Source organism: Oncorhynchus clarkii, chromosome 9 (genome assembly GCF_045791955.1).
Source record: "Oncorhynchus clarkii lewisi isolate Uvic-CL-2024 chromosome 9, UVic_Ocla_1.0, whole genome shotgun sequence".
NCBI lineage: Eukaryota > Metazoa > Chordata > Actinopteri > Salmoniformes > Salmonidae > Oncorhynchus > Oncorhynchus clarkii.
Window position 1 is genome coordinate 14,332,235 of NC_092155.1, and position 11,869 is coordinate 14,344,103.

General features: G+C 45.0%; 1 protein-coding gene across 4 annotated transcripts; it reads left to right on the forward strand.

Moving 5' to 3' along the window:
* The first annotated feature begins 117 nt into the window (after positions 1 to 117).
* LOC139415931 (TOX high mobility group box family member 4 b) lies at positions 118 to 11,063 on the forward strand. Of its 4 annotated transcripts, none has more exons than XM_071164114.1 (9): positions 118 to 215; positions 2,025 to 2,093; positions 2,411 to 2,707; positions 2,893 to 3,153; positions 5,038 to 5,364; positions 6,867 to 6,947; positions 7,277 to 7,924; positions 8,028 to 8,182; positions 8,358 to 11,063. In XM_071164114.1, the coding sequence occupies exons 1-9, from the start codon at positions 210 to 212 to the stop codon at positions 8,413 to 8,415; spliced, it is 1,902 nt and encodes a 633-aa protein (XP_071020215.1). In that variant the 5' UTR covers positions 118 to 209; the 3' UTR covers positions 8,416 to 11,063. The 4 variants fall into 4 exon arrangements, with proteins under 4 accessions (XP_071020215.1, XP_071020216.1, XP_071020212.1 ...); XM_071164115.1 differs by having other exon boundaries at positions 5,041 to 5,364; XM_071164111.1 differs by lacking the exon at positions 118 to 215 and adding an exon at positions 1,005 to 1,664.
* Positions 11,064 to 11,869: the final 806 nt, after the last annotated feature.

An 11,869-nucleotide genomic window follows, 5' to 3' on the forward strand; every position in this document is an offset into this window, starting at 1 on the left:
AAAATTATACACACTTAACTTGACTCATTTGCATATTTGAAACTTGAGCCCCGCGCTACGTCAACGTGCTCACGTCGCTTCGTGGAAATTATGTCACTTCCTCATGTTATCCCGGAAGCCGGTGCCATGTTGTGATTTTTGACGAAAAACTAAAAAATCATCACGGGCGAAGTTCAGAAAAGTGGGACAGAGCACATTTCGGGGTGAGAATGGAGGTAAGAACGAGAGTAGAAAGTTTTCAGTGGGGAATCACTTGTGTGGTCGGCATATCCAACCCTGTACAGGTTGGATCGCAAGTGTCAACAATATTTGGTTTTCAAACACACAACAATGAATACACGCTCAGAAAGCCTGACATCATTCAGACCTAGCAAGCTAACTAGCTATTAGCCAACTCTTTCCTAGTTTGTCAGCATTGAGTAGAGAGCTTTAACCTCTGTTTTCTAAAAGTCCCTGAAGATTGAGATTAACTAACTACCTTATATGATCTTTGTGAGAAAGCTTGCTAGTAAACAGCAAGAAGGTGACAACAGGAAAATAATTTCCTCTGCCACTCTATTCGAGTTGTCTCTAAAATTAACGCGTGGCAATTGCTGTTTTTCTATGTTATTCTTGACAGTGGGATTTTCCAAAGATGTGAAAGGCAGTTAGTAGTGGTTGTTGTAACATTTATTTTAGGTTTTGTCCAGAGAATAAACGGTTAAAGCCTTTAATTTGGCGTGGTCTTTACTAGGCCATTGGGATAAACCATTTGAGAAAAGTGGGAGGGAGTGAAAGTCCATGTTGGATATCAGATGTTTATTTAATTCAATAATGTATTGGTTTATTTGTCATAATTGAGCCATATGTGCATTTTTAAAAAGTACATCGATTGTTACATGATGACAAACCGCTTTGAAATAAACTGTTTGTAAGCAAAATTCCGATATCCCAGACACCCTCCTACACTGACACCCGCCCCCAAGAATATGGCGATTCAATTCCAAATCCACAATTCTGGTTCCATTGATCAGCCTTGCTCGAACGCAGAGCAGCGGTGAGAAAGAACCGGACGAGCTAAATTCTTAAATGCATCAAGACAAGTCAAACTACGGTCATTTTCGGGATTCCATATATCGTATAATATTAGCCTTATGCTTGTTTGTGAGGTGAAGATAGTTTGAGTTTGTTCTAGTGTAGTAATTTAGGTGTATAAATATAGCTAGCACAGGATTCGGTACCACCGCCTTGCGTCAGCATAGTAGGATAGCCACGCTAGCTAGTAACTAGACGGGTTATTTTTGGTATGAGTGACCCGAGCTCTGGCGTGCACTGAGAGAATTATTTCGCCATATGTATAGCAAACGTCCGCTTCGTTTTATACCTTGAAGTCGCTATGAATCCTACATATTTCATGACAGAAATCTGAAGTCTGGGCTGTAGCCATTTTTGATTTATTCTTCATTGTTTGTACATTTCGTGATACTAAAACAGTCAGTGAGTGGTACAGTAGTTTTCGTTTATAGATTTGTTCCGCAATTCATCCAATTGCATTGATTGAATGTCATACGAAGCGCCCTTAGAAAATGGACCTGAATTTTTACTCTGATCTAATGGATGGGACTGGGCAACACGGAGATCCAGAATTCCTGGACCCGGGGTCTTTCAATGGATTTGACAATAAGGTGACCGACAACAAGAGCTGTGTGTGTGTGTGTCTGCGCGCGTGCGCGAGCTCTATGGCGACATCTATGACCCCCACAAACACTCAGAAGTCTTATAACTGCATATTAGGGCTTGGTTGAATATGTGGTAGCTACAACACACGTGTAATGTATTGGCTGATATGGCGAGGTGAGCTGTGGTCATTGGGATGTTTACTATGTGAAAAGTATGCCTAGCTGTGTGTGTGGTTGTTGTAAGGTTTGATGAGGTGTTGTTGATGCTATGCATGATGTCATTGACTTTATAAACATGATGATGATGCTGCTCATTGTTATGTGGTGATGATGGTTTGACCCATGTGTGTGTGCTCTGTGTTTCAGTTCCCTGGAGGCAGTGACAACTTCCTGACCATCAGCGGGGCAAGCCATCCGTTCCTCTCCTCCTCTGAGGTAGCTACTCAAACCTTCCACTTCACTCTCTTTTCTAAACATGCTTTCCCTCTCTTTTTCCTCTCCCCTATCCTGTTTCTCTGTCTACAAATCCTCAAACAATCTGCAGTTATTCACACACCACTAACATACAGTATAGCAGGTGAGGACGTCTCATACTTGACATCGTTTCATACTTACAATGGCATACTTCTCCCCGCCCTCTTTCCTCTCTACTGTCTCCTCTCCACCCCTTTCTTCCTTACCACCTCCCCCCATCCCTTACCCTCTCTTCTCCCCCTTCTCATTCCTCTCCATTCTATCCCTCCCCTCAACAGACATTCCACACCCCCAGCCTGGGCGATGAGGAGTTTGAGATCCCCCCCATCTCCCTGGATCCGGACCAGGCCCTCACTGTGTCTGATGTAGTGGCCCACTTCGGAGAGCTCTCGGACGGGGAGCGCGGTGGCCTGTCCACCCCCGGGAATGCGGTGGTGGGGGGAGACGACCCGTCCTTCGCCATGACCTTTGTCAACACACATTCGGGGTCACAGGGGCTGGAACACCATCTTAGTCTGGGGGTCATCAGTCAACCTGGTGGAGGAGGGGCCATGCTGGGGTCTGCTCTGGGGATGGTGAGAACCATAGAGATCATTTCAATTAATAAATATTATCTGACCAATATGGCCGTCCTGTAGTCACGTTGCCCGGAATGCCAATCACCATTCTAGTGTTTTATTTAATTCTGTGAGGACTACAATATTTTATTTAGCTCGTAATACTCAGCCCTTGTCTGTTTATGAACCCCACATCTTTCCAGGATCTGGGACACCCCATTGGTTCCCAGTTCAGCAGCTCCTCCCCAATGACCATAGACGTCCCGCTGAATGACATGGGCCACGGCCTGTTGGGCCACAATCAGCTGACCACCATGGACCAATCAGAGTTCAGCGCACAGCTGGGGCTCAGCCTGGGGGGCGGGGCCATCCTGGCGTGCTCGCAGTCGCCTGACCAACCACTATCGGCCGCTGCTTCACCCGTTGGTTCACTACAGGATGACGACATGGACGACTTCAGACGGGTCAGTCCTATTGGTCAATCTTTCTGTCATGTCTGTCTATTGGTGGATTAGTCTCTGTCGGTCTTGTTTGTTCGTCTTTCTGTTGTAATGCAATTCTCAATGTTGTGTTTACAGTGCATTTAGAAAGTATTCAGACCCCTTGACTTTTTCCACATTGTTACATTACAGCCTTATTCTAAAATGTATCAAATATTTTTTTTTCCTCATCAATCTGCACACACTATCCCATAATGACATTTCAGCAAAAACAGGTTTTTAGAAATTTAGCAACAGTATTCAAAATAAAAAATATATTATATTTACGTAAGTATTCAGACCGATAGTGGTAGTGGTTAGTACTCGATAGTGGTTGGTACTCAGTACTTTGTTGAAGCACCTTTGGCAGCGATGACAGCCTCAAGTCTTCTTGGGTATGACTCTACAAGCTTGGCACACCTGTATTTGGGGAGTTTCTTCCATTCTTCTCTGCAGATCTTCTCAAGCTCTGTCAGGTTGGATGGGGATCGTCGCTGCACAGCTATTTTCAGGTCTCTCCAGAGATGTTTGATCGAGTTCATGTCCGGGCTCTGGCTGGGTCACTCGAGGACATTCAGAGACTTGTCCCAAAGCCACTCCTGCATTGTCTTGGCTGTGTGCTTAGGGTCGTTGTGCTGTTGGAATGTGAACCTTCGCCCCAGTCTGAGGTCCTAAGCAGGTTTTCATCAAGGAACTTTCTGTACTTTTCTCCGTTCATCTTTCCCTTGATCCTGAATAGTCTCCCTGTCGCTGAAAAACATATTCACAGCATGATGCTGCCACCACCATGCTTCGCTGTAGGGATGGTGCCGGGTTTCCTCCAGACATGATGCTGGCACCACCATGCTTCGCTGTAGGGATGGTGCCGGGTTTCCTCCAGGCGCGATGCTTGGCATTCAGGCTAAAACGTTCAATCTTAGTTTCATCAGACCAGGCAATCTTGTTTCTCATGGTCAGAGTCCTTCAAGTGCCTTTTGGCAAACTCCAAGCGGGCTGTCATGTGCCTTTTACTGAGGAGTGGTTTCTATCTGGCCACTCTACCGTAAAGGCCTGATTGGTTGAGTGCTGCAGAGATGGTTGTCCTTCTGGAAGGTTCTCCCATCTCCACAGAGGAAGTCTGGAGCTCTGTCAGAGTGACCATCAGGTTCTTGGTCACCTCCCTAACCAAGGCCCTTCTCCCTCGGCTCAGTTTAGCCAGGCGGCCAGCTGTAATAAGTCTTGGTGGTTCCATACTTCTTCCATTTAAGAATGATGGAGGCCACTGTGTTCTTGGGGACCTTCAGTGCTACAGAAATGTTGTTGGTACCCTTGCCAAGTTCTGTGCCTCGTCACAATCCTGTCTTGGAGCTCTACAGACAATTCCTTCGACCTCATGGCTTGGTTTTGGCTCTGACATGCACTGTCAACTGTGGGACCTTTTTATATAGACAGGTGTGTGCCTTTTCTAAATCATGTCCAATCAATTGAATTTACGACAGGTGGACTCCAATCAAGTTGTAGAACCCTCTCAAGGATGATCAAGGGAAACAGGATGCACCTGAGCTCAATTCCAAGTCTCATAGAAAAAGGATCTGAATACTTATGTAAATAAGGTATTTCTGTTTTTTTATTTCTAATAAATTTGCAAACATTTCTAAAAACCTGTTTTCGCTTTGTCATTATGGGGTACTGTGTGTATATTGTTGAGGACATTATTTATTTAATCCATTTTAGAATATGGCTGTAACGTAACAAAATGTGGAAAGGGGGAGGGCTCTGAATGCACTCTATATTCAAGTACTTTGATCAATGTATGGGAAACTGTTTTTCTGTTTTCTCTCTGTATTTCTCGTCTCTCTCTCCCCATCTATCTCGCCTATTCTAATTCAGCAGAGCGTGTTGGTGGAGTCCCCTGTCTCTCTCGGCGTCATCTCCCTCGATCCCTCTCTCTCCGATTCCCCCATACCTTCCTCCGCTCCGTCCTTCAGCACCCCTCCTACCCTCGTCCGGAGAGGGGGAGCGGTCGGAGGAGGAGGAGGGAAGAAAGGGAAGAGGAGGAAAGATCCCAACGAGCCCCAGAAGCCAGTGTCGGCCTACGCTCTGTTCTTCAGGGACACACAGGCAGCCATTAAGGGACAGAACCCTAACGCCACCTTCGGAGAGGTGTCCAAGATAGTGGCCTCCATGTGGGAAAGTTTGGGGGAGGAGCAGAAACAGGTACACATTCACGTGCAAACGAACACACGCATGCAGACATTCAAACGCACATGTTCACATTCACTATACAAGAACATATGTAGATATGAGTAATGTATACTGAACAAAAATATAAACGCATCATGTAAAGTGTCGGTTTCATGAGCTGAAATAAAATATCCCAGAATTGTTCCATACAGACAAAAAGCTTATTTCTCTAAAGTTTTGTGCACAAATTAGTTTACGCATGTTAGTGAGCATTTCTATGCTATAATCCATACACCTGACAGGTGTGGCATATCAAGAAGCTGATTAAACGGCATGATCATTACACAGGTGCACCTTGTGCTGTGGACAATAAAAGGCCAGTCTAACATGTGCAGTTTTGTCACACAACACAATGCCAATGATGTCTGAAGTTTTGAGGGAGCGTGCAATTGGCAAGCTGACTGCAGGAATGTCCACCAGAGCTGTTGCAAGAGAATTTAATGTTATTTTCTCTACTATGTGCCGACTCCAAAGTGATTTTCGAGAATTTGGCAGTACGTCCAACCGGCCTCACAACCGCACACAACTTGTAACCATGCCAGCCCAGGACCTCCACATCCAGCTTCTTCACCTGCACAAACTGTCAGACCCACTCAGGGAAGCTAATCTGCGTGCTCGTCGTCCTCACGACAAAGCTTATTCCCCCTCAGGAGACTGAAAAGATTTGGCATGGGTCCTCAGATCCTCAAAAGGTTCTACAGCTGCTCCATCAAGAGCATCCTGACTGGTTGCATCACTGCCTGGTATGGCAACTGCTCGGCCTCTGACCGCAAGGCACTACAGAGGGTAGTGTGTACGGCCCAGTACATCGCTGGGGCCAAGCTTCCTGCCACCCAGGACCTCTATACCAGGCGGTGTCAGAATGAAGCACCCCTCCTACCCTCGTGAAGGCCTTAAAAATTGTCAGACTCCAGCCACCCTAGTTATAGACTGTTCTCTCTTCTACCGCACGGCAAGCGGTACCTGAGTGCCAAGTCTAGGTCCAAAAGGCTTAACAGCTTCTAACCCCAAGCCATAAGACTCCTGAACATCTAATCAAATGGCTACCCAGACTATTCTCATTGTCCCCCCATCCCCTTTTTATCCTGTTGCTACTTTGTTTATTATCTATGCATAGTCATTTTAACTCTACCTACATGTACATATTACCTCGACTAACCTGTGCCCCCGCACACTGTATATAGCCTCGGTATTGTTATTTTACTGCTGCGCTTTAATTATGATTATTTAAGAGAATTTACTCATCTATTTTTACTTAACACTTATTTTTCTTAACTGCATTGTTGTTAAGGGCTTGTAAGCATTTCACTGTAAGGTTGTATTCGGGGTATTATTTATATTATTTCAATTGACTTTTTGAACTGTAACTCAGTTAAAATCTTAAAAATTGTTGCATGTTGCATTTATTTTTGTTCAGTGTAATATCATCAGGTTCACACATTCTCTCATGATATCCCTGTATGTATTCTTCTCAGGTGTACAAGAGGAAGACTGAGGCAGCTAAGACAGGGGATCTCAAGGCTCTGGCAGCCTACAGAGATGATCAACTTCCTGAGGTGAGACAAGACTAGTGTTCCTAGAGAATGATATTCAGTTGTACTGTGTGTGTGCTTAGGTTTATTACGATGGCCAGTCTTTGTCAACGGGGTGCAGGTAGCCTAGCGGTTTAGAGCATTGGGCCAGTAAACGCTGGTTCAAATCCTGAGCCATCTAGGTGAAAAAACTGTTGATGTACTGTTGAGCAAGGCACTTAACCCTAATTGCTCCTTTAAGTCGCTCTGGATAAAAGCATCTGTTAAATTAATCAAATGTAATGTGTAAACTAAATGTCCACTTTTACCTCTACCCCTCTAACTTCAAACTCCTTTCTCCTCCTTTCTCCCAGCCAACCATAGAGCTTCTGGACACTGCTCTGTCACCTCCCTCTCCTCCTTCCCCCGCCCTTCTCCCCACCCCCGTCGCGCCCCATCCCCGCTCCACTCGTTCCTCCACCCCCCACCTGGCCCCTGAGGAGAACACCATTACCAACATCTGCACCTCCAACATCATCCTAACAGGTGGAGATCTCCCTCAAGTCACCACCCGTTCCCGTACAGGGGCGCACAAACCGCCCGCCCCGGCCCCCAGCCCCCCCACCGTCACCAAAATCATCATCAAGCAACAGAAGTCTCCCTCAGGGGTGACGGTGGTGTCTAGTAGTACGGTATTGTCGTCCCGTCAACCACCGCCACTCCAACAGATGCAGAACACCCCTCCGCCCCCCCGTCTCCAGCAGATGGTACATGCCCAGGCCCCTCCGCCACTGCAGGCCAAACCAAGAGGCGGGGGTGCCGGTGGTGCCACAGCACCACCCCCCCTGCAGATAAAAATGGTCCATCCGTCAGATTTGGACTCTCCGATTATCGTGACTGCTGCAGGGGGGTTAGCTGCGTCGGGTGGGTTCAATCCGAACTCGGGGAAGGTGGTACAGTCCTCTGCCATAGTAATGGCCTGTTCAACGGAGGCTGAGGACGGGGCTGAAGGAGAGGAAGGGGTAAGATGCTTCCTAGATATGGTGATGTCATAATATATGCTTGGTAACATACCTGATAATTCTATAAATCTGATATTTGCCACTCAACCCTCCCCCATCTTAGATGCAGGTGGAGTTGAATGTGTCTTCAGGGCCAGTTGTGACCCAGGCCTCCAGCCCTAACCTGTGTGTCAGAGCTGGCTGCACCAACCCAGCTGTCGAGAACAAGGACTGGGACAGGGAGTACTGCAGCAACGAGTGTGTGGCCACACACTGCAGGTACGGACGGATGTATACGTACACACACACACACACACTGACATTACCACGTGAAACGCTTGGAAGTCAAGATAGATCATGTTCTTCCCAAAGAATGGAAAATGTCGATAAACAAAATTTCTGCTCCCAATTGTGATTTTAAAAATTGGTGTTGATCTATTGACGATCTCTATAGGGATGTCTTCATGGCCTGGTGTGCGATCCGAGGGCAGAACTCCACCTCCGTCACGTAAGGAATGGACAGAAGGAGTGAGAGAAGATTATCATGATATAGACATGATAGAGGGAGGACTAGGAAGGAGAGAAGAGGAGTGTGGACTGAACAATGGACATGGTGGAGGAAGGAGAGAAAGGAGAATAGATTTGGCTTTTATTCACAGCAGACTTTGTCCTCTTAAGAAGAATCAAGTGGAAGACCAATACTCCTGTGACGTTAAATTATGAAGTTTAAATAATGAGAGTATTTTATATGAAATGTTTTTAATCATTTTAAGATGTTGGTAAAAAGTAATATAACGCTGCAGGGTACTATTGGGATGTCTTGCATTTCATAGCTTGGATGTTAGAGTTGGATAAAGGGTAAGATCAGGAGTTTATTTTTCCTGATCACGTGACACAAGGAAAAACTTAGCCACGATGACCATATTCTTCTTGGCTAGGTCACGTGATCAGCAGAAACTCCTGTTCCTATCCATCAGCCAATGAGAAGGCATGTTTATTTCACGTGTGCGTCCTCTCGTCCGACTTCCGTTGAAACGGAGATCACGGTATCAATGTTGTCCATGTTATCAATGTTTCCTGCGACTTAAAATCAGTCTCACCCTCAGCCCTAGTGGGAAATTCCCTTCAGTCTAATCGTTTAGATCGTTGGTTTCCCAAGCAGACCTGGTTTCAGATCCCACCGTGACATACAAACCTCTGGGCTGCGTTCAGGAGTGTGAAAAATTCTGAACGTTGCTGATAGACTGGCCATGTATAGAATTGACATGATTCCTTTCTCTAGAACATGACAGAGAAGCATGTCTGTTTACATGTTGTATTTCTATCAGAACGGTTGTTCCACACTGAACATGATTGCCATTGAATGGGAAGGTTTCACGTATGCATATTACGAACATTCAGGATTACAGTTTGTTTTTGAAAAACCATCATGTTGGTGAAATAAAACTGTAGGAAAAATATATTTGAAAGAAAATACATAGTCATTTAAGTAACGCACAAAACAACACTAAACCAGCTTTTATTTTGACACTACATGACCAAAAGCATGTGGACACCTGCTCGTCGAACATCTCATTCCAAAATCATGTGCATTAATATGGAGGTGGTGCCACCCCCCCCCCCCTTGCTGCTAATGTGGGAACATGGCTGCGGGGACTTGCTTCTATTCAGCCACAAGTGCATTAGTGAGGTCGAGCGCTGATGTTCGGCGATTAGGCCTGGCTTGCAGTTGTCGTTCAAATTCCTCCCAACGATGTTCGTTGGGGTTGAGGTCAGGGCTCTGTGCAGGCCAGTCATGTTCTTACATACCGATCTCGACAAACCATTTCTGTATGGACCTCGCTTTGTGCACGGGGGTCTTGTCATTCTGAAACAGGAAAGGGCCTTCCCCAAACTGTTGCCACAAAGTTGGAAGCACAGAATCTTCTAGAACGTCATTGTATGCTGTAGTGTTAAGATTTCCCTTCACTGGAACTAAGGGGCCTAGCCCAAATCATGAAAAACAGCCCCAGACCATTATTTCTCATCCACCAAACTTTACAGTTGCCACTGCATTCGGCCAGGTAGTGTCCTCCTGGCATCCGCCAAACCCAGATTCATCTGTCGGACTGCCAGGTGAAGCATGATTCATCATTCCAGAGAGTGTTTCCACTGCTCCAGAGTGCAATGGTGGCAAGCTTTCCACCACTCCAGTCAACGCTTGGCATTGCGCTTGGTGATCTTAGGCTTGTGTGCGGCTGCTCTGCCTTGGAAACCCATTTCATGAAGCTCCCGACAAACAGTAATGTGCTGACGTTGCTTCCAGCGGCTGTTTGGGACTTGGTAGTGAGTGTTGCAACCGAGGACATACGATTTTTACACGTTACATGCTTCAGCACTCTGGGGTCCCGTTCTGTGAGCTTGTGTGGCCTACCACTTCGCGGCTGAGTCGTTGTTGCTCCTATACGTTTCCACTTCACGATAACAGCACTTACAGTTGACCGGGGCAGCTCTAGCAGGGCAGAAATTTGACTTACTGACTTTTTGGAAAGGTGGCATCCTATGACGGTGCCACGTTGAAAGTCACTGAGCTCTTCAGTAAGGCCATTCTACTGCCAATGTTTGTTTATAGAGATTGCATGGCTGTCAGCATTGGGTGTGGCTGAAATAGCCAAACCCAGTAATTGTAAAGTGGTGTCCACATACTTTTGTAGGTATATATGGTGTGTTTCTGGAGAGGAAAGGGAGAATATATATTTTTTAAATGTTTTAGTGTCTCGGAGTAGGAATGCTGATTTAGGATCAGGTCCCCCATATGTGATCGTGTTAATTTGGATCTAAAAGGCTGAACTAATCCTAGATCAGCACTTCTACTCAGATGCTTTATGAAGACGGCAAATGAAGAAATTAGTATTTTAACCATTGAAATGCAATTACGAGAAAGGACATCCCCATTCACTAGTGTAACAATAAAGGGAATTCTCATTTAATATAAATTCTATTCAATAGTAATTATATTGATATGGTTTTACCACGTGCATCCATAGATTTACTTGGTATTGCATTAGTAAAAGGGAAATTATGGGTTGTGAATTATCACTTACTAGTTGTCATCACTACATTATGCATGTGGAACAAAAATGACATTAACATGTTAATGTATATATATAAAAAAAGGAAATGAATGAAAAGGTTATTTTTTTGTAGATAATTTTAACTAATGATCATAAATGTTTTATGGAAAAATAATGCTTTATGTATCATTAGGTAAGATTTGTGTGTGTTTTGGTTTATATCCCTAAAAGGGAAAAATAAGGGGAAAAAATGGGGTAACGTTGCAGAAAATTAAATGAACTAATCCAGTTAATGATTTTTTAAATCACTTTTTCAAGAGCCATCCCTGCACATCCCATTTCAGCGGCAAGGAGAAGAGGTTTCTGCAGTGATGTCAAAAACTTTTTAAATATACGTTTGTTTCCAGCGTGACGTGTCAGCAATTTCGAATTCTGCAGGTGGCGGGAAAATATGCAGTGGCGGGAAAAAAGCGCATGGTCACAGCCACGATCCGACGTAGGCGGGTTTTCAGATGTACCTTGGGAGGCGCTGTCGAGCAATGTAAAACAAATAAATGATACACTCACTATGTGTAACAACACACGAGTACTGTCTTTGGTAACAATATGCATGAAATATCCCAAATAGAACCCCCCCATCAAACGATTTTATGCACTGATATAAAAATAAACATGTACGTTCAATAAAGATAGAAATCAAGGCATGGGTCAAGAGAAAAACATAAGCAAACCACGTGTGGCATATAAATTAGTCCACCAGCATTTTATAAACACATGGCGCTATTTTATCAAAATAATGTGGTTGCCATTATAGGGGCGAGTGTGGTAATTGACCTATCAAACATCAACATGCCCGACAGACTAACAACGGGGAGGGAGGGGGAAAACAGAGAAGGGGGGAAGGGTATTCATT